This window comes from Esox lucius, chromosome 17 (genome assembly GCF_011004845.1).
Source record: "Esox lucius isolate fEsoLuc1 chromosome 17, fEsoLuc1.pri, whole genome shotgun sequence".
Lineage (NCBI taxonomy): Eukaryota > Metazoa > Chordata > Actinopteri > Esociformes > Esocidae > Esox > Esox lucius.
The window spans coordinates 25996103-26022695 of NC_047585.1; the positions used below are offsets into that span (position 1 = coordinate 25996103).

A 26593-nucleotide genomic window follows, 5' to 3' on the forward strand; every position below is an offset into this window, starting at 1 on the left:
CTAGTCCCTTGCGTACAGAGATTTCTCCGGATTCTCTGAATCTTTTTAATGATATTATATACCATACATGATGAGATCCCCAAATTCTTTGAGAAGCGTTATTCTTAAATTGTTGCAATATTTGCCTGCGCAGTCTTTCACAGAATGGTGAACCCCTCCCCATCCTCTGGAATTATCTTTTAATACCCAATCATGTTACTGACCTGTTGCCTATTAACCTAATTAGTTGGGAGATGTTTTTTTAAAATTTTTTATCATGTTTCCAATTTTTTGCCCCTGTCCCAGCTTTTTTGAAATGTGTTGCTGGCATCAAATTCAAAGGGGGTATATAGTTTTCAAGAAACAATAACATTTCAGTTTCAACAGTTGATATTTGTCTTTGGACTATTCTCTACTGAATATAGGGTTTAAATAAATTGCACATCATTGCATTCAGTTTTTCTTTACATTTTACAGAGCATTCCAACTTTTTTGGAAACAAGGTTGTAAAATACACCTAATTTTTACAACCAGAAATATACAGTAGGCGCAATAAGGTCTAATGAATGAGATCTGAATCAGAATGTTCACACCTACAGTGGAAATCACATTTATATGAAAATGCAGCTTTTATGTAAAGGATGAAATTAAAACAAATCACACCAGACATTTAAGATCTTGTAACAACAACATTTAAGTGAAAATCAAACAGAATTTCTCCAAAAGAAATCAATAAAAAAAAAAGACAAATTACTTGGTACATAATTGTAATCACCCCACAACTAATAGTTTCTTCAAAGCACCTTTTGCAATTTTATCCCACTGACGTTTGCAGAAAAGTCTAAGCAAAGTCACATTGTGAGGGGATTTTCTGTACACAGCCCTCTTTAGGTCAGTTAACAGAAACTCTCTAAAAAAAAAAAAACAGCCAGGTTCTGACTGGGCCTTTCCAGGACATTGATATTTCTATCCGCAACCTTAGTTGACTTGTCTGTGTGGATTGTTGTAAAATCATTTGTAACTTCAGCTTTCAGCAGGGTTCAGGCCAAAATATCTTGATATTTGGAGTTATTCATTGCCCCTTCAATCCTGGCCAGAGCTGCTGTCCTTACTGAAGAGAAGCAGCCCCAGTGCATAATGCTGCTGCCACCATGCTTGAAGGTATGTACTTTTTACTTTGGGTGATGTTTTGGAATTAAGGCCAAAAGGTTGTACCTTGGTCACATCAAGTGATTTGTTAAATGTGAACAACCCCCATTATAAAAGGTGCACACTTAAGCAACAAAGGCATGAACTGTTTTTATTATTTATCAGAGATATTACCTGTTAACATATTGTTGGTTTCAAAGCTTAGAAAAGGTGAATAAAGGACCTGACATGTTTTGTCTTGATTTAAGCCTTCCCATAAACAATAGCTGCACTTTCCATAAAGTTGTATACTTTTTATAACCACTGTTTGGGAATCAAGTGAGAATCCTCAATATGGCTACCTATTCAGAGGTTAAGTCTTTATCAAAACTAGTTATATAACTCTGACAGCTCTATCAAGTTATTAAATCTAACTCTTTAGTTTTACAGAAAATATATTACAATCTTCTGTTGTAGGGTGAAACCAAACATAGGGACATATACATTTAAAGTAATAATGCCTCTTAAAGTCAGTTTCTTGGAATATAAAAGTTTGAGATGTAATTCTTAGATCTGCATTATAAAGTACTTTGTGCATAGATTTGCTGTTGATTGGTAAATAGAAATGTACAGAATATTTGTTTACAGCTGTAAGTAGGTCAATATACAGTATATTTAAAAAAAACATTGGGAAAGAAACTCTGATTTGAAACATAAAAAAAGCGACACTAGTAGAAACCAATACTACAAGGAACCCACTGTTCTAAGTGCCAATGTTAAGATACACAACTACACAGTCAATCTTTACAAAATCGAAATACTTATAAAGAAATGGATATAAGGTTCACTCTGTAAGGCATCAATGCTCAAATAGTCAATGCCATCCCCACTTCTAAAAATGTAGTAAACATTATAGAAAAACACAGATATCTGTATTCAAAACTGATGACAGAACAGCATGAAGCCTAGCATCCGACCATATTACAAAAACACAAAGGACAATTCAGACTGGTCCGGTGGCAGGGGAAAGATGGAATACATTTAAAATACTTGTCAACTGAAGTACACATGGTTTTATCTGATACCTCTTAAGTAAATAACACACAATGAGGAAAACAAGTGAGGGTTAAGACAGATCTGACTTTGTACCGATAAATCATATTGAGTGTACTACATATTTTAGCTCTTGTGCAAAATTTCTGAGTTTAGTAGAAGCACATTAAAACCTCATTCACATTGAAAGAATTGGCAAAGATATTCTATATGCAGGGTAACTGCCATTCAAATTGATCAATTTGCCAACTGGTTCTAAAACATGAATCATACTAACATTTTTATGTTAACGATCACATTACAACATATTAATATTAATAAATAATATTGTGACAGGCTTTGGAAAATCCCATGTGGGGGTTATGACAGACGCCTGGGTACGTCATTGAAGTCTCATTATTGACTTCCCAAACTATTTTGGCAAGGTTAAATGTTCCTAAGCTGAAACAAACTGGAACAACCCAGGCTAGGAATTTGTCATATCATGGGAAGGGCTGTTTTACCCACACCTGTTAGCTCATTGGGAAAGGAGATGCAAAACAGCCAACGTTACAGATAAGTCAAGGACATGTACACATCCAGAATGCCTAAAATATGTATTCTATAAATATCAATTCACTTTACAAACAAAATAACTTTAGAGCTCTGTTGAATTTGAGATTTGCTCCCAGTGAGGGGTATAGGCACTGGAGACCAGCCATAGGGGAGTAGGATAGGATGATAGGAAAAGGGATGGCTGTTCCCTTTCCAAACATTTGGCTTGGGTTTAGGGGTTAAGGCACCATATTAGCATGGATGAGTCTTATGGCGCATGTCTGAAGGTTAGTAGCAAATGGTAGTGCTAGCAAACATATTTGTTTCCACTGGCACTTTGAATTGGGGCCAAATTTGTACTGTTCGGTTAGCCTGGATGGGCATAGGCCAAAGGAAGTCCTTTGGCGACAGATAGCACGATAAAGAATAATTCACCTTTGCCCTGATTTAAATGACGTAACCCGATATTCACTTTAGTGCCTGACTGACTTTAGTCAAGCCATTTAACATTATTTTGCTTGCTAACTGGCTAAACAATTAAAGTAATTGCTAGCTAGCTAGCTTCCTAACCTTGCTTGACATGGCATTGACTATAAGCTAGATATCTAACCATGGAAAGCAGATAATAGCATTGATAGGATACAAGTTACTGTAGCTAGTTAGCTTCCAATGCAACCTGGCTGTTTAATAGCTAAATGTCTCTGCTAATTTTTTATGCTTATTTTCAATAACGTTAGCTAGTTGACCTTAGACAGCTGACTGTTGTTGAATGTTTGTTGCGTATTCCATAAGAAATAGGAAGCTCTAGCTATAACTTGTGTCCTAGCAAGCTAGCAAAGATTTTGTCGTATCCAGCAGTGGACTGCAAGCTGGTGGTTGCATAGTTAAGGCATCACCAGACATATTCTAAACTGACTGTTGTTAAACTGGGCAGTGCTGGCCTCAACATGTTTTCCTCAAGGATTCACAGAAGTGCACAGCCTTAGGGTTAGATTATGGTGAAGATCCTAAGAGGCTCATTCTCCACAAGGTTTGTGGCTACTTGGCAAAGTAAATAATAATCAGTCCATTCTACGACCGGCGGCCACCGATGTCTTTACATGTATTTTTTGTAGGTTAGGGTTGGTGTTAGGAATATGGTTAAGGCTAGGTTTAAGGTTGGAGTAAGGATTATGGCTTCTTGTAAAATGACCCACAGAGGCAAAGTGGCTTTTCAAACATAAATTCAAGCATTACAAACCCATATGCTGGTTTGTCGCTGGTAGAAATGGTGGGGGTTTGGTTTTATTGTGGCCTTCCAATTGGTGAGGGAATTCAAATAAATACTTTATCTGTTATGGCATCAGTAACTGCAAAGAGCAGGGGCTCTTTGCACTGCATATTTCCAGGCATGTAGAAGACAGGGTCGAGGGGTGGGGTTGAAGGTTATGGTGATGGTAAGGTTTCAGATGACGGCATGGGATAAGGTAAAGTTGGTGTTGGCAAGTGAAGAGGTTAGTTGAAGTATTACTCATCTAAGATGGCTGGGGTGGAGTGATGTTAAATAAATAGTTTAATCCTAAATCTAGTTCTGGGTCAAATTACCAATACTGAATATAATCTCTTGAGCCAGTAAATGCCTTTAGACACAATACAAGGTAAGGGTAATTTGATCCAAATATAGAACAAGCATGAACTAATCATTTGAAATTGTTACAACACATAAGAACAACAAATGACATGAAAATTACCCAAATCATTCTAAAGACAAAGTTGATATTGAACACACAGCATCAAACAGAGACTGTTGAAGTGAATGTGAAGATCCACAAAAATAGAAGGAAATTATTTGAAGTTTCAAATAGAAATAGTAATCTGTAATCCAATTGGTCTCGCAGTTGAAACAAATGATTGGCTGTTCCCATGTTCAAGAAACTGACCCACAGTTTCTGAGGGATGCAGGGCGAAGAGACTAGGACCTCCGATTGTCTATTCCATGGATAAGGTCTCATGACTTATGGGGGTCTGGAGTGAGAGGTCCTGGGGTGTTGGTCCCATCCAGACTGGGTGTGGGGATATGGAAATGAGGGGTGAACACCGAAGGGAACTGTAGAAGAACACAAGAAAACTTTCATGAGGACACAGAATCAGCACATGGGTAATAAAGAGATGAATGTGGTTAATAATAGAAGACAGTATGGGGCCGAAAGACAGAACCAGCTAGATCAGGAACGGCCAAGGACAAAATATAGATGGTGAACAGCAGAAGGGATTTGAGGGCCCCCTGGGAGAGGGCTAAATAAGAATAGTGTAGGTGGGGTGAACCACAATCTGTTTGGGTGCCTCAATTTAGCATTTCTGCAGTGACAGAACATTTGTTTTCCACTTTATTTTTGAGCATTCTATCAAGCACTTTAGTGGGGGATTAGCAATTTGACCCCAGAATCTGCTCTCATGCTAGTTCAACCTTGCTCTCACTTTGAGTGAGAGAAGCTGCGTCCAACACTTACATTAAACAATTTATGAACTTAGATACATATTTACCCGTATTCCCCTATAAGTTACACGAAAGAACATCTAAATATGTTAACTAGTGAGAAATGTATGAATCTGTGACTATGCTTCATTTACAATTATCAGTTGTAATCCAAGTGAAAATATAACTTGAGATTTGCTTTGCAATACGTTCCTTAAATTGGACCGAACTATATGGTGGCTCACACGAGAATTATGTAATCTGTATAACCATTTTATATATTTTGGCAGGTGAAATTAAAATCATTAAAGGCTCCCTCAAAATATAGGTCTATATGCTAGAAAGTTTTTGCCGGACCATGTAAGCGGAGCCGGCTAAGAAGACCCGGAGCCGGCTATGAGTGACTGACTGGACTGACTACCCACCACTTGTTAAATAGCGTAGTGGTTAGAGAAGTGGACTTGTGAACTATAGGTCTTGAGTTCGTATCTCCTCGCAGGCGATGTGTAGTACGCATTATGAATTATTCCATATAGACGAAAACTTTGCTGGCTAAAACCGTTAGTATCTACATTTTGGTAAGCATAAAATAATACAGTTCATGGTTATATTACGACTGTTTCTGAAGGATTTTCACCTCCTTGCATGCGTTTTGGATCAGGATAGACAAACACATTTACTGCCTACAACATATAGTTGTTACGTTATAGTAAGCCTTAACTGAAACTGTATACGGTTATATTGCAACTGTTTCTGGCATGGAATAGTTCTTCAGTCTCGCTAGCAATTGCTCAACTCTTATGACAATTCCTAGGAAGTTAGTAGATACTAGTAATCCTATTTAACACAATCCTCAATGGAGTCTAGCGACTGCTGAAACTTGTAATACCATGGTGTAGTGGTTAATGACAGTGTCTCTCATATGGAAGACCTACATTCATATCTATTGAGAGCAATGACATTTTATAATTATTTCTGGTAGATTCAACTATTCTCTCGTCTTTTTACTTGATGAAAAAGTTAGTTATTGTCACCTTTATTGATAGTTAGAAATGTAATTCACAAATGAAAGAAAAAAGTATGTTGTTTTACCATGAAAGAAAAAAATACATACCTATGCCATGAAATGAAATAGCTTTGTCAGACTCACTAGCAATTGCTCAATTCTTATGACTATTCCAGCAAGTTAGTAGATACCGGTAAAGCTTATTACTGGCTAATACCCTGTGCAAAACGGCCAGTGGCAAACGCAATACATTTTTAACCGCTATTTGTGGTGGAGGTAAACTTAGTAAGAAACGTTAGTCAGTTTAACTGTATCAATTTCATTCACGAATGGCCAATTAACTATTAAATGGCCAGTGGCAAAATAGGATTGGTTCAGGATAGAGACAGAGGCTATACTGACACCTGGCAGAGGTACAGCTCCGTGGTGTAGTGGTTAAGACGCAGCCTTTCACGTGGGCGACCCGGGTTTGAATCTCGAGATGGCAACACTTTAAATTGCGGGCCGGCTGAACTAGGCTTGCCTGGTTTCTACTAACTTACTGGAATAGTCATAAGTATTGAGCAATGGCTAGCAAGTCTGACAAAGCTATTTCATAACATAAGAACTTATTTTTTTTCTTTCATGGCATAACAACGTACTTTTATCTTTCATTTGTGAATGACATTAATACAATAACCATCAATAAAGGTGATGATAACTAACTTTTTCATCAAGTGAAAAGAAGAGAGAAGCGTGGAATCTACCTGAAATAATAAATAAATTACATCGCTCTCAATAGATTCAAACTTAGGTCTTCCACATGAGAGGCACTGTCATTAACCACTACGACACGGCATTACACATTTCAGGAGACACTAGACTCCATTGAGGATTGTGTAAAACTGACTAACGTTTCTTATTACGTTTACCTCCACTGACTGTATTGCTTTTGCCACTGGCCGTTTTTAATAGCTTAACCAGTAATAGGCTTACTAGTATCCACTAACTTCCTAGGAATAATCATAAGAATTGAGCAATTGCTAGCGAGACTGAAGATGAACTTTTCCATGCCAGAAACAGTCGCAATATAACCGTATACAGTTTCAGTTAAGGCTTACTATAACGTAACTACTATATGTTGTAGGCAGTAAATGTGTTTTTCTATCCTGACCCAAAACGCATACACGGATGCGTACTTTGAAAATCCACCAGAAACAGTTATATACATAACCATAAGATATAACCGTAAACTGCCAGCGAAGTTGTAGTCTATACGGAACAATTCATAATGCGTACTTGGCTTCGCCTGCGAGCAGACACGAACACGGGACCTATAGTTCGCAGGTCCGCTTCTCTAACCACTACACTATTTAACAAGGTATAGTCAGTCACTCAGTCAGTCAGTCAGTGACATTCGCTCTTCTTGGCCGGCACCGCTTACGCGGTGCAATGTCTCTGGGGTTATACTTATTCACATGACTGCATACTTAAAACAGATCAATATAATTGTTTTGTACATTTGATTTTCAAAGACATTGGGGTTCGCAGAACTTCAAATGCAGAACTTAGTTTGCAGAGTCCATTATCAAGTTTCAAATGACACAGTTTAGTCTCAATAGTCTCTAAATTTAGTCTCTATAACAGATATTAAACTTTCACCTAAGGAGGTCCGGAACCTGTTGGTTTTCTGGTCTACATGATCATTAATTGGATCCACCTGGTATCCCATGTCTAAATAAGTCCCAGATTAGAGGACTGCAATGAGAGAATGGAATGGAACTGACTTTGAGGTCCAGAGTTGAATGCCCCTGCTCGATTACATTTACTGACCACTCAAACGTTCACTCAAATAAAAGCATATGATTACCTCAGATTTCAATGAGTTAATTGTGACTCATGAAGACAGTGGAAAATGTTTTGCCTGTGCAGTTACTATGTTTCCTATTGTTGCACATGTATCTTTAGATAATACACTCGATTATCGATTTGGACCCTTAAAATAGTTTTGTACTTTTCTTTGTATCATTTTGATACCTAAAAATGTCCATGTATCAAAATGTATAGGAAACAGGAAGTACTGTTTTCAGCATGTCATACGTTTTAGAAAAATAAAACGAACTTGCAAAATAAATGTCCAATATTGTTGAAAATAAAAATGGCTAAGTCCCAACATATTTGGAGATTATTTTGGTTACAGTACATACCAGGAATCACCAGCATAGGTTTGACATGGACAGAGTTATTTAAGAGGATGTACGTTCTGACCTGGAAGAGGGTGTGTGCTCCCTGCTGGCGGCGTGTGGCAGGGCTTAAGGGAGCCACTGGGCTAAGTGTGCTCCAGAAGTGGATGTTTGACAGCAGCGGATTGGGTGTCAGCAGCAGAGTGGGCGTCTGTAAACACACATACACACATGTTGGATTTACCATCAAAGCGAGGACAGGCAATTAGTTTTTTTATACTAACTCCTAAACCAAACCCTTAATTGAATGCCACATTTTCTATTCCAACCCTAAACTTAACCCTATATTTGGAACATCTTATTTGCAGCGCAAGGACCTACCAAATGTTCTCAATTCACAACCCAAACACACACAAAATTAATAAGTCAGCAACAAATGTTAACACTTATAGAAGTTATTTGGGAATATTAAATGTCTCAAGGACTGCAATTGCATTTTAACGGCAATTTAACTGCTATTGTTATGCAGAACTGATAAAGACCAGAAGAAGGGCACATTATTTTATCTATAATGGAGGCTATAGCAGATTCCCAGCAGCCCAGGGCAATTCCACCCTAGAGGAGACAAGCTGGCTGAAACCAAGCCATCTCATGACCGCTGTAAAATAGATGTTAACCCAGAGAAAGAATATGAGAGAGTTATGAGGCCACCTGTTATGAGGTCCTGCTAATCTAATCCAATACTATGACCACATGAGGGGCATTCTAGATAATTTCTCCAAATTCAGGGTTCACTTGACATATCCATATTCTCTTAACTAGTGAAGGGAGTTTTTGGTTCTGGAATGCACGGTTCCTGTTTAAAACATTAGGTGCAGAAAGCGCAGGTTGGCTGAACTTGTTCGTGCACGCAACATAGAAGTCCTCACGGTGACAACAGAAAACGGGATGGACATCATGTAGTAAAAAGATAAAGCAATATTTAGTTAATGCTTATGACAGTCACTAAGATATTTTCTCCAAAAGTACCACCATCATTATCAAATAGACCTACACACAAGTGATTATTAATCAAGTTTTACATTTTTAAGCACTTATTGCAGCACTAAATATATTTGTTGTCAAGCATAAAAGCTACATTGTATTAATCAGTGTCACAATTGCAGTGTCACAATTGCAATGGTACGCTCATTGCATAGCCAATATATAAATAGTTATTATTCTATTCATTATGTGTATTTGAAGTACTTGTAGTTGTAAGCCCCGGGGACAAAAAGATCCTGGCAGCAGATTACAACTAAATATAAGAATATCATTATCAACAAGAAAAGTATTACAAAAAAGAAAAACCATAAAGCAGTACACAGTTTTATAGTAGTCAAAGCTAAACCGCATTGAAAATACATTGGACATTTTTATCTTGATTTGACAAGAAAAATTATTGACTAAATGGAATAATTATAACGTTGAAAAATAATTGATTCTAAATGATTAAAGAATCTATTTGAGATCCAATAATGTTTCCCTTTGTAATGTAATGCAGGCTCTGAAAAGGGACAGCTCATATTTACGGAATAGAATCTGATTGGTGGTTAAGATTGGTGGTTATATACCAACCGACTAAAATGTGACAGGGATGTACTGCTGCCTCCCAGGCTGATGTTTAAGTAACTCTACTCAGTTTAAAGCAATTCAGCCCATACGTCTGACTCATCAATTAAAATATCAAGTGTGAGCATGCTTAAAAAAAAACAAGCCATAACCATAAACAACCCAAATCCTAACCTGTGCCCTAACCACTAAGGGATCCTATGCTGCTGCCTAATTAAAACTAACCAGGAAAGAAGGTTATATGTTAGTGTAATATTTTATATTTCAGTGTTTTTTCCCCCTGGGCGGAGTTTCTTAAACATCAGCCGGTGAGACAGCAGTGCCAGCACGTTTTATGGCACCTATTCACATGGACAGGATGAAATCGACTTAATCCAGTAAGAAGCAGTTTCAGTTCAGAGCATTTGTTGCAATGGTTTCTGTTCAGGTTATACTTCAAGGTCTCATTCTGAAGCTAAACATTCAAAGTCTGGTTCGACCGATCTCACTAATTTACTAATCCAGCTTTCTGCACATCCCATAAGATTTGCTGAAATGGTCAATACCTATTGCAGGCCAAATAAATTACATTGTCATAGTAACTTAATCCAGATGGCAGAATGTGTTAAAACTACACTGCTGCCATCTGCTGGGGAGGGGGGGGGGGGTGGGGACTAGCAACAATATTGTTTACATTTCACCCGACCGTGTCACCAATTTTTATAGTACAGTCTTTAACTTCAATATGATTTTGTTTGTGTATAGATTGTTTAAACATCTGTGTCAGTCTCACACCTGTAGCAGTGCTGGTGTGAGGGAGGCGGTGGGTAGCGAGGGGCTGTAGAGGTTCATAGGTGAAAGGTCAGAGGTGGTGACCACCAATGTAGGAGTAGACAGCTCCAGGACTTTAGGTGGCTTGCGAGCCTTGCCTCCTGTAATATGGCCACTCACAGACACCGGGGACAAACTCAGCTCTCTGTTATCTCCCCTGTCTTTGTTCCTGTCCTCTGCCTCCCCCTCCCCATCTGACACATGGCCAGAACTCTGCATCTGAGGGAAAGGGGGTGGAGAGAGAAAGAAAACAGTCAGTTGAATCACAGAAAGCAAAAATGAATGCTATATGCATCTTTATGTTGAGAAATCTATTGCTGTGTACTGGAAGATGGACTGCACCTCACAGCTGTCTGTTACTGTTATCCATACCCTCTGTGTCTGTGTCTCTGTGGGCTGGAACGAGATGGACTCAATGTCACTGTCAATCACCAGCTCCTGGGTGGACTCAGGAACCGTGCTGGGGGAGGGGCTACGAGAGGGCAACTCCGATAGGCTGAAACAATGCAGGATTTGAGGAGTTGAGGATTCCATGGGCTTAGTATGCTCAGATGTCTGTGGCAAAAGGCTGGAGTGTGCTGTCAACATATCACCCATGGGAGGTGGGGCTTGGAGAGGGCATAATGGTGGATTTGATGTTTCTAAGGGAACCTGAGGAGGTGGAGGGCTTCTCTTAGGAGGGGTGGTCCCAAACTTGATGACCGATGGCGACTGTAATGGCTGCTGAGAGGGAGGGTCTTGTGCCCTTGTATTGGACTTCCTGTCAGCCATTTTATCTGCAGGGTTCTCTATCTTGATGGACTTGAAGAGCTGCCGTCCATTTTGCAGTGAGGTTAGGGTGAAGGAGGTGTACAGGCCAGAGTGGATGTAGTCATTACGATTGGACGGCTTAGTACTGGACCCCTGTGTTGCGGTCATACCTCCTCCCCTATCCTCACCATCCCCATGTCGGGAGGTGTTGTCTCCCCTCTCTGACATGGGCAGGCAACCTCCGTCCCCCTCCGGCTGAGTAGTGGCGTCCCCTTTCAAAATGTCTGGGTAGGAGACGAAGCGGTACACAAACTTCTGCCCGTTCACCTTCTTAATGATGTTCTACAGGAGAGAGAATGAGGGAAATGTTAAACTGTTGAATTTATATTTACTTTTCCCTATTATACCAGGTCTGTTGACAGAACATACTGAATACATTCAGCAGACAATTATGGTATGATGGATATGTAGCCAAGACACAATAGTTTACTGGGATCTTTACAGAGTGACAGGACACCAGTTAAATGTACCCGCCAAAAGATGCCAGCCTATGCAGTATGCATTCCATGTCATTTCAGCAAGCCTTGAAAGCCACTTAGTGGCTTATATATCAGGCAGATGTAGTTAGAAACAAGTAGAAAGATCAATAAGTTATGGTAATTGGCGTACAAAAAACTGGGAACCCAATGAGCTTAGGCTGGGCCTATATTCTAAAGAATCTATTTAAGCTGGGCTGGGTTGAGGCTTGCTGTACTGTACAAATGTAATGGGTTATGGTTGTGGCTTTAATTTGAACTGTCCCAATATTTATGTTTGCATAAAATGGAGGGATGGAACTGTGAAACTGCTGTTATTCCTGGCCAGGTCATCGTTTGAAAAAAAGAGAGTGTTAATCTCAATGTGGCTAACCTGGTTAAACAAAGGTTAAATAAAAAATAAAAGTTCTTAGTTGTTAAAACATGTTGAAACCGGAAAGGGAACCAGTTCAGCCGGCCCGCAATTGAAAGTGATAATTGTTGTTGCCAACACCGGATTCGAACCTGGTCTCCCACATGAGAGGCTGTGTCTTTAACCACATCATGGTGCTACACATTTGCAAGAAAGTTGAAAAGGAAATGCGTTTTGAGTGAGGAACAGAAGTGTTCAATTTGCAGTGGTCTCTTAATTTTAACCCTTCTGTTCCTCAACGCAGCTAGTGAAGGTGGTAGCCACAACGTATTTGTCTATTTGGAGGAAATCCTAATGCATAATTTGATTTGACTACGATGAGATTTGAATGCGGGGGATCTATGATTTGCAGGTCCGCATCTCTAACCACTACGCTATTTAACAAGGGTTGCTCGCTCACTCACTCAGGCAGTAAGAGACATTCGCTCTTCTGGGCTGGCTCCACTTACACGGTTCTCTTGCCCAAAATTCATCTTTCAAGTGTACAGCTTGAGTGTAAATTCTACATTTTAATTTGGACTTTACTGTCCCAATACTTATGGAAGACACTATATATTTTCTATCACATTCTGCTACAATATAGAGTAGACCTATATTTTAATGAACCCATGTCCACGGAGGAATGTAATGGTTAGAGCCCCAGTAGACCGCGGTTGCATGATGCATTGAACCATTTGGCTTCTCGGATACTTTTAATGTTATGCATTAAAAAAGAAGGGGAAGAGAGGTAGAGAGACCGGTAATATTACCCTTCTGACCAATCACAGTACAAGAACTCCAAACTAAACAAAAGAAAGATAATAATAATAAAATAAATAATGGGCGCCAACAGGTGAAATTCACAGTGGATGCACAAACCACCACAAAAACCAAATGTACACAGTTTTTACACCAACGGTAACCATGCACCCTCTTTTACTGTACTACTAGCCTAAACACAAACGTAAATGACCAGAAGACATCTGCAGTTAATGTTACAAGTTAATGTGCTAAATCACCCTGGACTAGCTAATACTATCCCCCCACCCTAAATCACCCTGGACTAACTAATACTATTCCCTCACCCTAAACCACCCTGGACTAACTAATACTATTCCCCCACCCTAAACCACCCTGGACTAACTAATACTATTCCCCCACCCTAAACCACCCTGGACTAACTAATACTATTCCCCCACCCTAAACCACCCTGGACTAACTAATACTATTCCCCCACCCTAAATCACCCTGGACTAACTAATACTATTCCCCCACCCTAAACCACCCTGGACTAACTAATACTATTCCCCCACCCTAAACCACCCTGGACTAACTAATACTATTCCCCCACCCTAAATCACCCTGGACTAACTAATACTATTCCGGTCTCGTTTGGTAAAAGAAGAGCAAGATGAGGCAAGTTGTGTTATTGTTGAAAATCAGCCTCCTAAACATCAGAGGCAAGATTTGACACAGTGCCCCTGACCTTTAAGAAACGTGTGTGCCACCCTTTGACTTGGCAGTGCAATACATTTTTACACATAGGTTATAATTTGGTCCCATTAATTTATGGTAATTTACTTTTTTAATTATTATGATTTATTACACATTAATGTGCATTTGACCATTAAGTTAAGACTACAGACATTTTTCCCAATAATAGTGTAAATCACAGAATTAAGAATGACTGAAAACATGTTAAACTACTAACCCGAAGCAAACAGGGTTAGCTGGACTACCTTACCACTACCTCAATATTATAATTATTATATCCATAGAAAATTGCAGAGCAATTTTCTATGGACTTAGAGAGCCTGAAAATAATATTTTAAATTGTGTAGCCCATTATTGTTTGGTAAAGATATGTACTGCATAATAAGTATAATAACCATTTATTATGTTTATTTAATGCACCACAGTGTGCTAATACTGATGACTGATCAAGACGCAAATCTTTTTGGTTCCACAAGCACATAAGATATTTTTGTCATCAGTATTAGCACACTGTGATTCAATTCAGTTTTAAAACACTACCGCTCAAAATGGCTGATTTTCAATACAATATCTACATAGGCACACAGAGGCCCATTATCAGCAACCATCACTCCTGTGTTCCAATGGCACATTGTTTGCTAATCCAAGTCTATCATTTTAAAAGGCTAACTGATCATTAGAAAACTCTTTGCGATTATGTTGTTGCTGAACTGTTGTGCTGATTAAAGAAGCAATTAAATTGGCCTTCTGTAGACTAGTTCAGTACCTTCAGCATCAGAGTTTGGGGGTTGGATAACAGGCTCAAAACGGCCAGGAACAAATAAATGTCTTCTGTAAATCTATTCTTGTTCTGAGAAATGAAGGCTATTCCATGAGAAATTGCCAAGGAACTGAAGATCTCCCACAGTCCTGCCTGACTGACACAGAGACCGATTGGTACATGGCAACGCAGCTCATGACCAAGATCCGTGGGTGGGGGGCACAGCCCAAATATGCACCTACTATTTTCCACTTCCTCTATTAATTTGCCTGTGTTGACAGCTGAATTTAAAAAGAATGAAAGCTTAAGTCTGTTCTCTTTTGTATTTAATATGCCAGGCCAGTCTACCTGCTGGAGCATGGTCTCCTCTTGAGCAATGGACCTCTTCCCTACATACACACAGAGACATGCTATGGCCATATTCCATAAATACACACAGAGACATGCTATGGACCTCTTCCATACATACACACAGAGACATGCTATGGCCATATTCCATACATACACACAGAGACATGCTATGGACCTCTTCCATACATACACACAGAGACATGCTATGGCCATATTCCATACATACACACAGAGACATGCTATGGACCTCTTCCATACATACACACAGAGACATGCTATGGCCATATTCCATACATACACACAGAGACATGCTATGGACCTCTTCCATACATACACACAGACATGCTGTGGATATTTCATACATACACACAGAGACATGCTATGGACCTCGTCACACATACACACAGAGACATACTATGGCCATATTCCATACACACACACAGAGACATGCTATAGGCCTCTTCCATACATACACACAAAGACATACTATGGCCATATTCCATACATACACACAGAGACATGCTATGGACCTCTTCCATACATACACACAGAGACTTGCTATAGCCATATTCCATACATACACACAGAGACATGCTATAGGCCTCTTCCATACATACACACAAAGACATGCTATGGACCTCTTCCATACATACACACAGACATACTATGGCCACATTCCATACATACACACAGAGACATGCTATGGACCTCTTCCATACATACGCACAGAGACATACTATGGCCATATTCCATACATACACACAGAGACATGCTATGGACCTCTTCCATACATACACACAGACATGCTATGGCCATATTCCATACATACACATATAGACATGCTATGGACCTCTTCCATACATACACACAGAGACTTGCTATGGCCATATTCCATACATACACACAGAGACATGCTATGGACCTCTTCCATACATACACACAGAGACATGCTATGGCCATATTCCATACATACACATATAGACATGCTATGGACCTCTTCCATACATACACACAGAGACTTGCTATGGCCATATTCCATACATACACACAGAGACATGCTATGGCCATATTCCATACATACACACAGAGACATACTATGGTCATATTCCTATCCAGGCTAATGTAGAATTGTATGTGATGAATTAAAAATAAAAAAACTGTTGCCTTAATGTATTTCTATTACATGTATTATATTACAATTTACATTACATTTATTACATACATTTATTTTCCAGGCAGGACAATTGACTTTTCTAGAATGTAAAATGAACCATGTTCCTCCCTCTCTCTTTCATCCCCTCTCCCTCTATGCTCTCGATCTTTCAACAAGAGCCCACAGAGTAATGTCTGTGTGGGATGTTCCATCCTTCCTGTATGTACCAAACAAACAGCCAATCAGGCCTGTCCTGCCCTGTCTAAGGCTAAACACAGCTCACCACCCCCTCGCTAACAGAGGCAGGCTGTGTTTTGGCCAAACCACAAGCAGAATCAAGAGACACAGAAAGCAAGTAGTACTCTTGTGGACTGCGCTGTGTGAAGACAAGTCACTGAGAATATAACCACTGAGAATTCCCTGTCCACAGCTCTACCTAGCCCAGCACTTAGCTAAACCCTGCATCAACAGGTCTCATCAAGGATGTTTCTTGTCAAAGTATGTGATCTCAGCATGATACAGCTGCACAATTCAACAATTTCTATATGGAAATTGTGATTCTGCCCTGTGCAATTACAAAATTGCAAGACAGTGAAATACTGTTATGCCACTAAGCAGCTTGTAAGGCCTCTCCCACAAAACCCAGGTTTGCCCCTTGACATCCAATGAGATTACTGCTTGTGGCTTGACTGGTCTATTTTGCGTGGCATTGCTTGCATTCAACCTTATTTGTAAAAACCTTAAGTAAAAACACATTTTCCAACACGATAGAGATTATTTTTTTTCCTTTGCTTTCAAATCCATGTTTTCTATGTTATGCTATTAGATTGTGTATCTTATTACAAGCTACCGTATGTCTGTGCCCACAAAATGCTAATCGCTATCTAGCTAGGTACATTAACAGATGAAAGGGGGAAACCTAATTAGGTAAATAATATTTGGTTTACTGTACAGAGCTCACAAACATTAGCATACCCCCAGACAAGTACCCATAGTATGTTAGTTCTCCGCTAAGTACTTCATAGTCCCTGCTTTGTGTGTGCTGTTGCATGTGTACATTGCACAGTAGTATCTCAGTTCTGGACTACATTTTTTGTAGTTCCTGCTTTGTGTGTGCTGTTGCATGTGTACCTTGTCATAGTAGTATCTCAGAGCTCTGCTGAGCTTGTCGTAGTTCATGCTGGGTTTGTTCTTTCGGGCACCCCACAGCTTGGCCACCTCCTCTGCCTGCAGCAGCTTGAACTCGCCCTCCTCATTGGTCCAGCAGATCAGCTGATCGTTAGTGGTGTCCAACAGGAGCTGGAGCAGGAACTGCCACAGGGTCACTGAGCTGTCCATGCTCCCCTAGAGAACGAAAGAAAGAACAAACGAGAGAGGATGAAGATGGCAGCCCATACATGCTGTGTGCTCAGTAGACAGTCAGGGTTTGGGGACCGCAGCCTCAGTCTACTAGCTTAGAAAACATGCCGATTCCTGCATTCAACAATAATGCCAGGCTATCAGACATCAACGTCCGCTCAAGCATTTGCTTATCTTGATCACCTAATTATGAGCTACTGTTTGTAATGCAAGGCTATTTTAAGACAACATACTCCACAGACCGGCACATTGGTCAGGACATTTGAAATGTCCTTGAAACAATGTTCATGAATTCAGTCAGTAAATACGAGATGTTTTGAATGCCCTTTCGACTGGTCAGTTGAAACATTTTACATTCATTCATAAGAGAATCTAAAACACTTCATTTTTAACTTGTATGACAGCAGAAGACACTGTTTTTGGGGCTTCTCATGAGAAGAACTAGAGTTGAATCACTGGGTCTACTTGTATCGGGTACAGGAGAATAAGCAGCCTCTCTAAATAATCCCATCATCTACCACACCAAGGACAACAAAAACAACAAAGCAGGGTGCATTGTGTTATACCATTGCAGAAAGCTCAGCAGTGAACACACACACACACACACACACACACACACACACACACACACACACACACACACACACACACACTCATCATTGTTTTTGTATCTTATGGGGATCAGAAAAACAAAATGGAATGCTCCCTTGCCCTAATCTTAACCTAACCCTAATCTAAACCTTACCTCAATAAAGTAACATTTATGCCTAAACTCTAAAATGAATTCTAAGTTAGCTAGCTCTGGGATGAATTGTAAGTAAGCCAGCTCTGGGATACATCTAATAGATGGGATGGCTGGGGGGTCCCCAGGAAACAAACTGCTGCTCCATACCATTCTTAATTTTTTTTAAATAAAATATATTGCAAACATTTACTTTTATGATTATCTAGTATACCATTTGGTGTCGAAGTAAGCAAATTAAAGTATTCTCTTTCTAGCAACAGCCATTAACTTTACAACCTGTGTTTTTTAGGGCTGCAACAACTAATCAATAAAAATTGATAACGTCGATAATAAAAATAGTTGGCGACGAATGTCATTATCGATTAGTTGGGTCTACACGAAACATAGAAAAAAAACCCATTTTGAATTATATCGGAGACAGAGATTGCGGAGAAAACACTGGAGGAATGTCATGTAAGACCTAAGAATTCAAAAGTATGGGAACACTTTACATTAAAAAAAGCAACCAAAACATTTTTTTGCAACATTTGCAAAGTACAACGGGTCTGGCACAGGAAAACATGTTACGTTGGTGACAGAAGATAGATGAGGGCTCAGTGCGGTAAGTTCATATAATAAAAATGTGTCAATCATTTTAGTTTGTATTAATGGAGTTACGTTTTTAGTTGAGAAACAGTTCATTTTGAATGCATGGCTAAGTTAATGTTAACGGCAAGTGTTTCACCACCAAATCGAGGATCTACACTGAACAAAATTATAAATGCAACACTTGTTTTTGTCCTCATTTATCATGAGCTGAACTCAAAGGTCTAAGACTTTCTTTATATACACAAAAGGCCTATTTCTCTTAAATATTGTTGACAAATCTGTCAAAATCTGTGTTAGTGAGCACTTCTCCTTTGCCGAGATAATCCATCCACCTCACAGGTGTGGCATATCAAGATGCTGATTAGACAGCATGATTATTGCACAGGTGTGCCTTGGCCACAATAAAAGGCCACTCTAAAATGTGCAGTTCCATCACACAGAAATACAAAAAATCTGCTTACCTAACTACATTATTTCATGTAGTTCTTGTACATTTTTATTCATCTGGACTGACCAGTGGGGCCTGCTTGAAAAAGTCTCTGTAGCACTTAAGCCATTCAAATGTGCCACAGTGTTCATGAGTAGGGAAAAATATGTTAGTATCTGCAATACCTACCCTTGTGAAGGGGCTACTGAAGTCCACCCGGGCTGCAGATTTTGAATCAGCCGCAGTGCAGGCTTTCCAAATCCCTGCTATTGAACAACTTGAACAGCAATGGGAAGAGACCACATTCTCAGAAAGAGCACCAAACACAGTGGTTCTCTCCTCTGCCCTGGATCAGAGGTTTAAGAAGGTTTCTGAAGCCTGAGCAAACCTACTGCAAGCTATGGCCATCAAAGTGAGAATGGTGGAGGCTCAGCAGCAACGTGACAGTCCAGGTGACCGCACCAACATGACCGTCCAGGGGACCGCACCAACATGACCGTCCAGGGGACCGCACCAACATGACCGTCCAGGGGACCACACCAACATGACCGTCCAGGGGACCACACCAACATGACCGTCCAGGGGACCACACCAACATGACCGTCCAGGGGACCACACCAACATGACCGTCCAGGGGACCACACCAACATGACCGTCCAGGGGACCACACAAGTGCCACCTCCACCACTACAACTGCAGGATCTTCTGGCTCTTTACTTGTCTCACTACTCGGCTCTGAAAGTAGTAGTGAAGAAGAGATGCTGAGGAGGATCTTCATGGCCAAGTGATGAGGTATGAAGACCTCTTGTATCCCTTGCTCAAGAAGAAAATTCCTTACACTGGTGGAAGTCTAACAAGGATAGATATCCCAAGTTGGCCAGGCTAGCCGTCATACTTGTGTCTCCCTGCTACCTCAACACCATCAGAGTGTCTCATAGCTTCTAAGAAGAGAGCCAGCCTTAGCCCAGAACATGTTGACATGCTAACATTTCTGCATTATAATGCAAAGTTCTTATAGAACTATTACACCCCCAGTATTGAATGGCTAGTGCAGCCATTTGAAAGAGAAAAGCATGTAAACAATGTTTTCTTTATTTGAGCTGGACCACGTAAGTGGAGTCGGCCAAGAAGAGTGAATATCTTTTACTGAGTGAGTGAGTGGCTGGCTGACTACTCCATGTTAAATAGCGTAGGGGTTAGAGAGCGGACCTGCAAATTCTAGGTCCCGCGCTCGATTCTCCTCTCAGTCAAAGCGAGGTATGCGCTTCCTAAGATGTTAATAGATACTAGTAAGCCTATTACTGGCTAATAAGCTGTTAAAATGGCCAGTGGCATAAGCCATACAGTTCATAGACCCTATTTGTGGAGGAGGTAAATTTAAGAAACGTTAGTCAGTTTAACACAATGCTCAATGGTGTCTAGCGACTGATGAAACGAGTAATGTCGTGGTGTGGTGGTTAGACAGTGCCTCTCATGGAGAAGTCCGTAGTTCAAATTTTGCGAGAACAACAAAATTGCAGGCCGCAATAAAACTGTTTACGGCTATATTGTGACAATTTCTTGTGGATTTTCGAAGTACGCACCCGGCCATGCTTTCTGGGTCAGGATAGACAAAAACATAGCTGGCTACAACATTCAGTAGCTACCATGTTTTACGCCTAAATTAAAAAAGGTTATACAGTAATGCGACTATTTCTGGTAGATTCCATGATTCCCTCGTCTTTTCACTTGATGAAAAAGTTAGTTACCGTCACCTTTATTGATAGTTATTGTATCAATGTCATTCACGAATGAAAGAAAAAAGTATGTTGTTATGCCATGAAATGAAACCTTTTTGGCAGTGTGAAGTTCAGATTCGCTAACAATTGCTCAATTCTTATGACTATTCCAGTAAGTTAGTAGATACTAGTAAAGCCTATTACTGGCTAATAAGCTGTTAAAACAGCCAGTGGCAATCGCCATATAGTTCATAGACGCTATTTCTGGTGGAGGTAAACTTAGTAAGAAACGTTAGTCAGTTTAACTGTATCAATGTCATTCACAAAGCCCAATTAGCTGTTAAAACGGCCAGTGGCAAAAGAGGATTTGTTCAGGATAGACACAAACTTCGCAGGCTACAATCATCCGTAGCTACGTGATGGGAAGCCTAAAATGAAACTGTTTACTGTTGTATTGCGTCTATTTCTGGTGAATGACAAAATTATATAATGTCAAGAGGCTATACTGACTCAGCAAATGTACAGCTCTGTGGTATAGTGGTTAACGATACAGCCTTTCACGTGGGCGACCCGGGTTCGAATCTCGAAATGACAACACTTTAGATTTCGGGTCACCTGAATTAGGCTTGCCCGGTTTCTTGTTCTAAAATTCAGATGAATTAAAACAATATCTGTTAAGGCACTTCAGTTTTGCACAGGTTTTTTATTCATTTTATATCTACGGTACTGCCTACAGTTGTTTTAATTAAGGCATTTGTAAAAGCATAAGAAACACGGAAAACTTTAATTTATTTTAAATAAAACACTTACATTTAATACTGGAATTGATGTATTTTTTGCTATCCGATTAGTCGAGTAATTAGTAATTGACAGATTAATCGATTATCAAAATAGTTGTTAGTTGCAGCCCTAGTGTTTTCATACAATTGCATTGGAAACATTGCCAAACACCTGTTATGGATGCAAGCTGATCACAAAAAAAAACGTTTTACGCTAATTCCAAACTGTAGAAGACAGTTCACATCTAGGCAGATGGGGCGGTTTCCCAAATAATTGGGCTATTTTTAATGCCAGGGCGGGTTGATTTACAGATAGGGTTGTATAGGTTCAAGCGTTTTTTTTTTCTTCTGGAGTCTGCGAGTGATTGGGCAGTTTACAGTCAATCAAATCGGGCAACACTGGTCACAAGCAACAGCTGTGGAGCTGGAGAAGCACTTAAGATGTGTTCACAACAATGGAACATTGTTTCCACAGTGACAGTTCTACTCTTTGGTGATATGGGTACAACTTAGAAGAGAAAAACTGAAACTGGTATCGATCCTATTGATGCTAGAATCGATCTTCAAAAACGAGACATAGTATCTGTAGTACTGATATTTTGGGATCGATCCACCCACACCTAGCCACAATAAACGTCCCAGATACAACTAATAGTAGCAACGTCTCGCGCTCAGTTACACAAAACACAGTAGGGCTGTCAATCATCCTCTATAATACTATTCAAATTGCATTACTTATTATTTTTAATAATGGAGTTATATTTCAATATGAATCCTCTTAATGTAGCGAACCAACTTATTGTCACTTATACATCAATAGCAACCACAGTGAGCTAGCCAACTGATGACTAGTGGCAAGCTAACTTAGCTAGCTAATGTGAGCATACCATACTAATGTACATGGACACCAAGCAAGGCAGCTTACTATATCATAATTATTATAATATATATATATAACCTATCAACTGGTCTGTTGTTAAATAAATGTAATCTACCCAGCTTGCTCGTAATAAAACTAGAAAGCCGGCTTATCACAGTAACATTAACTTAGCTAGACAACATGTATTCCTTGGCTCCATTCTCTTCGTACTCTCTCCATTCTCTAACACAGATAAGCTGACATTTTTATATTATGTATTTAAAGTTGTGGTTTGCAATTGTTTTTCATGATCAATCCTTATAAGAATATTTAATTTTATAAATGAAGGGAAAAATAAACCTTCGTGAATCCTGTCACCGTGGACAGCTGATTATAGCCTAAATGTGCAAAGAATAAAAGTTAGGCACATTTTAATTCTTGAAATATGTATTTCTTCTCTCCCAAAAATATTGGATTCTGAATTGGGACTTGATAAGAACCGGAATCGATAAGCAGAATCGGATCGATTAAATTGAATTGATAACCAACCCTAAGCAAGGGAGGGGCAAATACATCATGTGAATCTCACTTTAGTTGAGTGACCTTTTAATAACCTTGAAAACAGCAAATGAAGTTAGACAATTATAATAATATGGATTATTTTCCCAGTAAGATGATGTGTACCTTCAGGTAACTTGTTTTCATTAGATGTAGTGCTTGGTATTCAGGCCTAATAGTTCGATTTTGGTCCCATCAGACCATAAAATATCTTTCCTCATGCTTTCACTCCAGGCGGCATGTCATATGCCTTTTACTCAGCAGTGATTTCCATCTAGTGACTCTACCATAAACGCCTGATTGGTTAGGGTTAGTTTGGCCGGACAGCCAGCACTAGGAAGTCTTGGTGGTTCATAACTTCTTCTATTTTATAAAGATGGAGCCCAATGTGCTCCTGGGAACTTTCAGTGCTTTAGCTTTCCTCAGATCTATGCCTCAACACTCATCACAGAGGTCTATGGAGAGTGACTGGGAATATTATAAGATTCTCATCAAAGTCATAACCTTCCTTGTTCATCCTTACAGCAACTCCAACTATTTAAAGCATATTAGTGGCATTTTAGCATACTGTTTTACACTGTTTCCTTTATTAAACAAAGCAGTTTAGAATAGCATATTTCAAACTTAAGAGTAAATCAGTTGTACAGCAAATTTTTCGCATAGTTGTAATTTTATAGCCATATAGTTGTTGTTCACTTTGATCAATTCAAGGAACAGCGTCAGAAAGGCCTAGGGCCTATTCACACTATGATAAAACATTTGATATTTTTTGTGAGATTAGCAGCAACATTACAAATGTAAACATTTAGTTGAAATCTCAATTCACAACTAATACCGGATAGAGAGGATTTTATGTGAGTATACAGGTTAATGAAATTGCAGTAACATAAAAGGAAAGGAAATGTTTTTACATTATCAATGTAGTGTTTTCCTACAATATCTTTCTATTGTTTGACAGCGGGCAGACCCACTTCTGAGAGAGAGATGCAAGACAGAATGACTGCAATTTGCCAAAACACCTGAACATGCCACAATCCTTCTGAGACAATCTCCTGGGGATGGATGACACCAAATTAGAGTACACTATGTTTATAGAAAATAAAATATAGCCTTCAAAGAAACAAACACCTTCCCCCCAATCAAAGATGATGAAGGCTCAGTGATGTTCTGGGGTTCCCTTGCTGCCTATGGCACTTTAAATGTGTGCATGGCATCATGTAATAAGGAATCATGTAATAAGGAAAATACCAAGGAAAATACCAAGCACAATATCAAAACCAGTTTTAGAAAGCTCCGTCAAAATTTGCAGGTATTCCAGCAGGACAACAACCTAAGAAAACACTTCAAAACACATAAAGAAGTGGTTCAAGTTAAAATATTACACTATTCAGAAGTTGCCAGTGAGTCCAAATCTAAATCCTATGGAGATATATGAAAACAGCAGTTGGGAGACACCCTTAAAACATGGCAGACCTGGAGTAGTTCCTAAATAAGAGTGGGCTAAACTGCCAGTACAGAGCATCAAGGAAGCTCATCCATATGGGTTGCGCTTGATGGCAGATATTTTGGCCAAAGGTTGTATTGAATCTAGGGTGTACATTTTGTGGATGCCATTTCTGTTTATTTTCAGATTTAAACATATTTTAAGGAATCAAAAACAAGCATTGTGTAATACAACAGTGAAATAAAGATTTGTAGGGACCAAATAATTTGGTCAATTTAAACATATTTGTAGAGACTCTTATTGACTCTTAAAGAACACTTTTGGCCACCACTGTACATACTAACAAATGGACTGACACTAATCTAGTCATCTTCCTGATTTCATTTTGAGGGACAAAAAGGTTTTATACAGGCAAGTAATCCAGATAGGGTTAACGTACTGAACACTGCCAACCCAACAGTGTGTGTGTGTGTGTGTGTGTGTGTGTGTGTGTGTAAGAAGCTTAGATAAAGTAAATCTGCCCTGACTCATCCAGCCCAGCTGGGACATCCCCCCCAACTCACAATCTGTCTCATTCTGACACTAGTTACAGTGTATTAAAAATGGCTGGTTCCCAGTGTGGCCGCCAAGGGGCACAAGATTATATATAGCTATGATTAGAGTTTAGCTATCTGATTATGTAATGACGTCAACATCATAACAGCACTCACACCGCTATGACCCAGAGCGGAGAACATGCCTTGAGATTCATATTGCACTACAATTATCCCAAAAAACAACATTAATACTTGTTCAAAAATGTGATGCTGTCAAACTGAAGTAACATAAACAACTACTAACTGTACTGTACCTAGGACTGTACCTCACTTCACCTGCAAATCCCAAGCTGGGAAAACTGTAGCAAAACTGTTATTAACGTCAGTTATACAGCAGTTCTTGACAAATTAGCCAAAGAAGTATCTCTGATAACGTCCACACTTATCCATGATTTAGTTACTAGATCAAGTACCGTAACGACGTTATGTAGCTAGCTACCTGCACGATTCTCGATAACAACCACTTGTTAGCGAACCAAACGCTGAGATTTTAGATCTAACTGGGTAGCTAGTAAGCTAGCTAGGTACTGTATTGTACGTTTATGCATAATGCAGATTCTGCACTTACTTACGGTACTGTATCAAGCATTTATTTCCTACCATGTTCACCTTAGTTTCGAATATTAGCAAACCAGGATTAGCTAGCGAACATTAGCTCGAAACTTGCGGTAGCTTACCTTGTAGCTAGTCAAGCTCGTTGAAATTTTGAACCGCCCAGAAGTGTCGATAAAACTCCCCAAACATGTAGATAATGAGCATGCTAGCTTCCGCTAGTCGAGTAGCAAAAGCTAGGTGCTACGTCTTTTAAGTGGAAATCATACAATTGCGGTACAGCAACGTCTTTGGTGATACAAAATGAATACAACAGGAAATTAAAACCATGCTAATATCACTTCCTTTTTTGTTTGCGTTCCATACGCGCATTGTTTTCGTGGCTTAGTGATGACTGTTGCGCCAAGCACACACTAAAGTAGCTACATGGCGTTATTTTGCTACATGTACATTAAATGTTTGTCTCTTGTCCAAAAAGTATTCTTCGTCGATTCTGCAAACTAAACAAATTTGTGAGCTATCGTTGTTGACGCCAAAATATAATTTCACTGTCTTGTTGTCATCTTGTCCACAGCAGTCTCTCGAGCTTGTGCGTGGGAGACCACGTGAAGTGGCGATAAATGTTGCGGCAACCACCCACCCAACGTTGAAGAGAACTATATAAATAAATATTTACTGCATTTTTTTTGTCAGTGTATCTGAGTGTTTTGTTACGAGTATATGTGTGTTATTACGTCATTAATATGAGCTTCATATCCACGTCCGTGAGACAACTAGTATAATCAGCGTCTTGTC

The 26593-nt window shown here is 39.5% G+C and overlaps 1 protein-coding gene across 2 annotated transcripts; it reads right to left on the reverse strand.

The window, feature by feature from the left end:
- Positions 1-584: 584 nt before the first annotated feature.
- Positions 585-26443, reverse strand: elk4 (ETS transcription factor ELK4). Of its 2 annotated transcripts, none has more exons than XM_010896125.3 (6): positions 25924-26443; positions 17305-17517; positions 11081-11830; positions 10703-10957; positions 8403-8528; positions 585-4780 (listed from the first exon to the last, which is right to left on the reverse strand). In XM_010896125.3, the coding sequence occupies exons 2-6, from the start codon at positions 17509-17511 to the stop codon at positions 4682-4684; spliced, it is 1437 nt and encodes a 478-aa protein (XP_010894427.1). In that variant the 5' UTR covers positions 17512-17517; positions 25924-26443; the 3' UTR covers positions 585-4681. The 2 variants fall into 2 exon arrangements, with proteins under 2 accessions (XP_010894427.1, XP_010894428.1); XM_010896126.3 differs by having other exon boundaries at positions 11111-11830; positions 25924-26441.
- Positions 26444-26593: the final 150 nt, after the last annotated feature.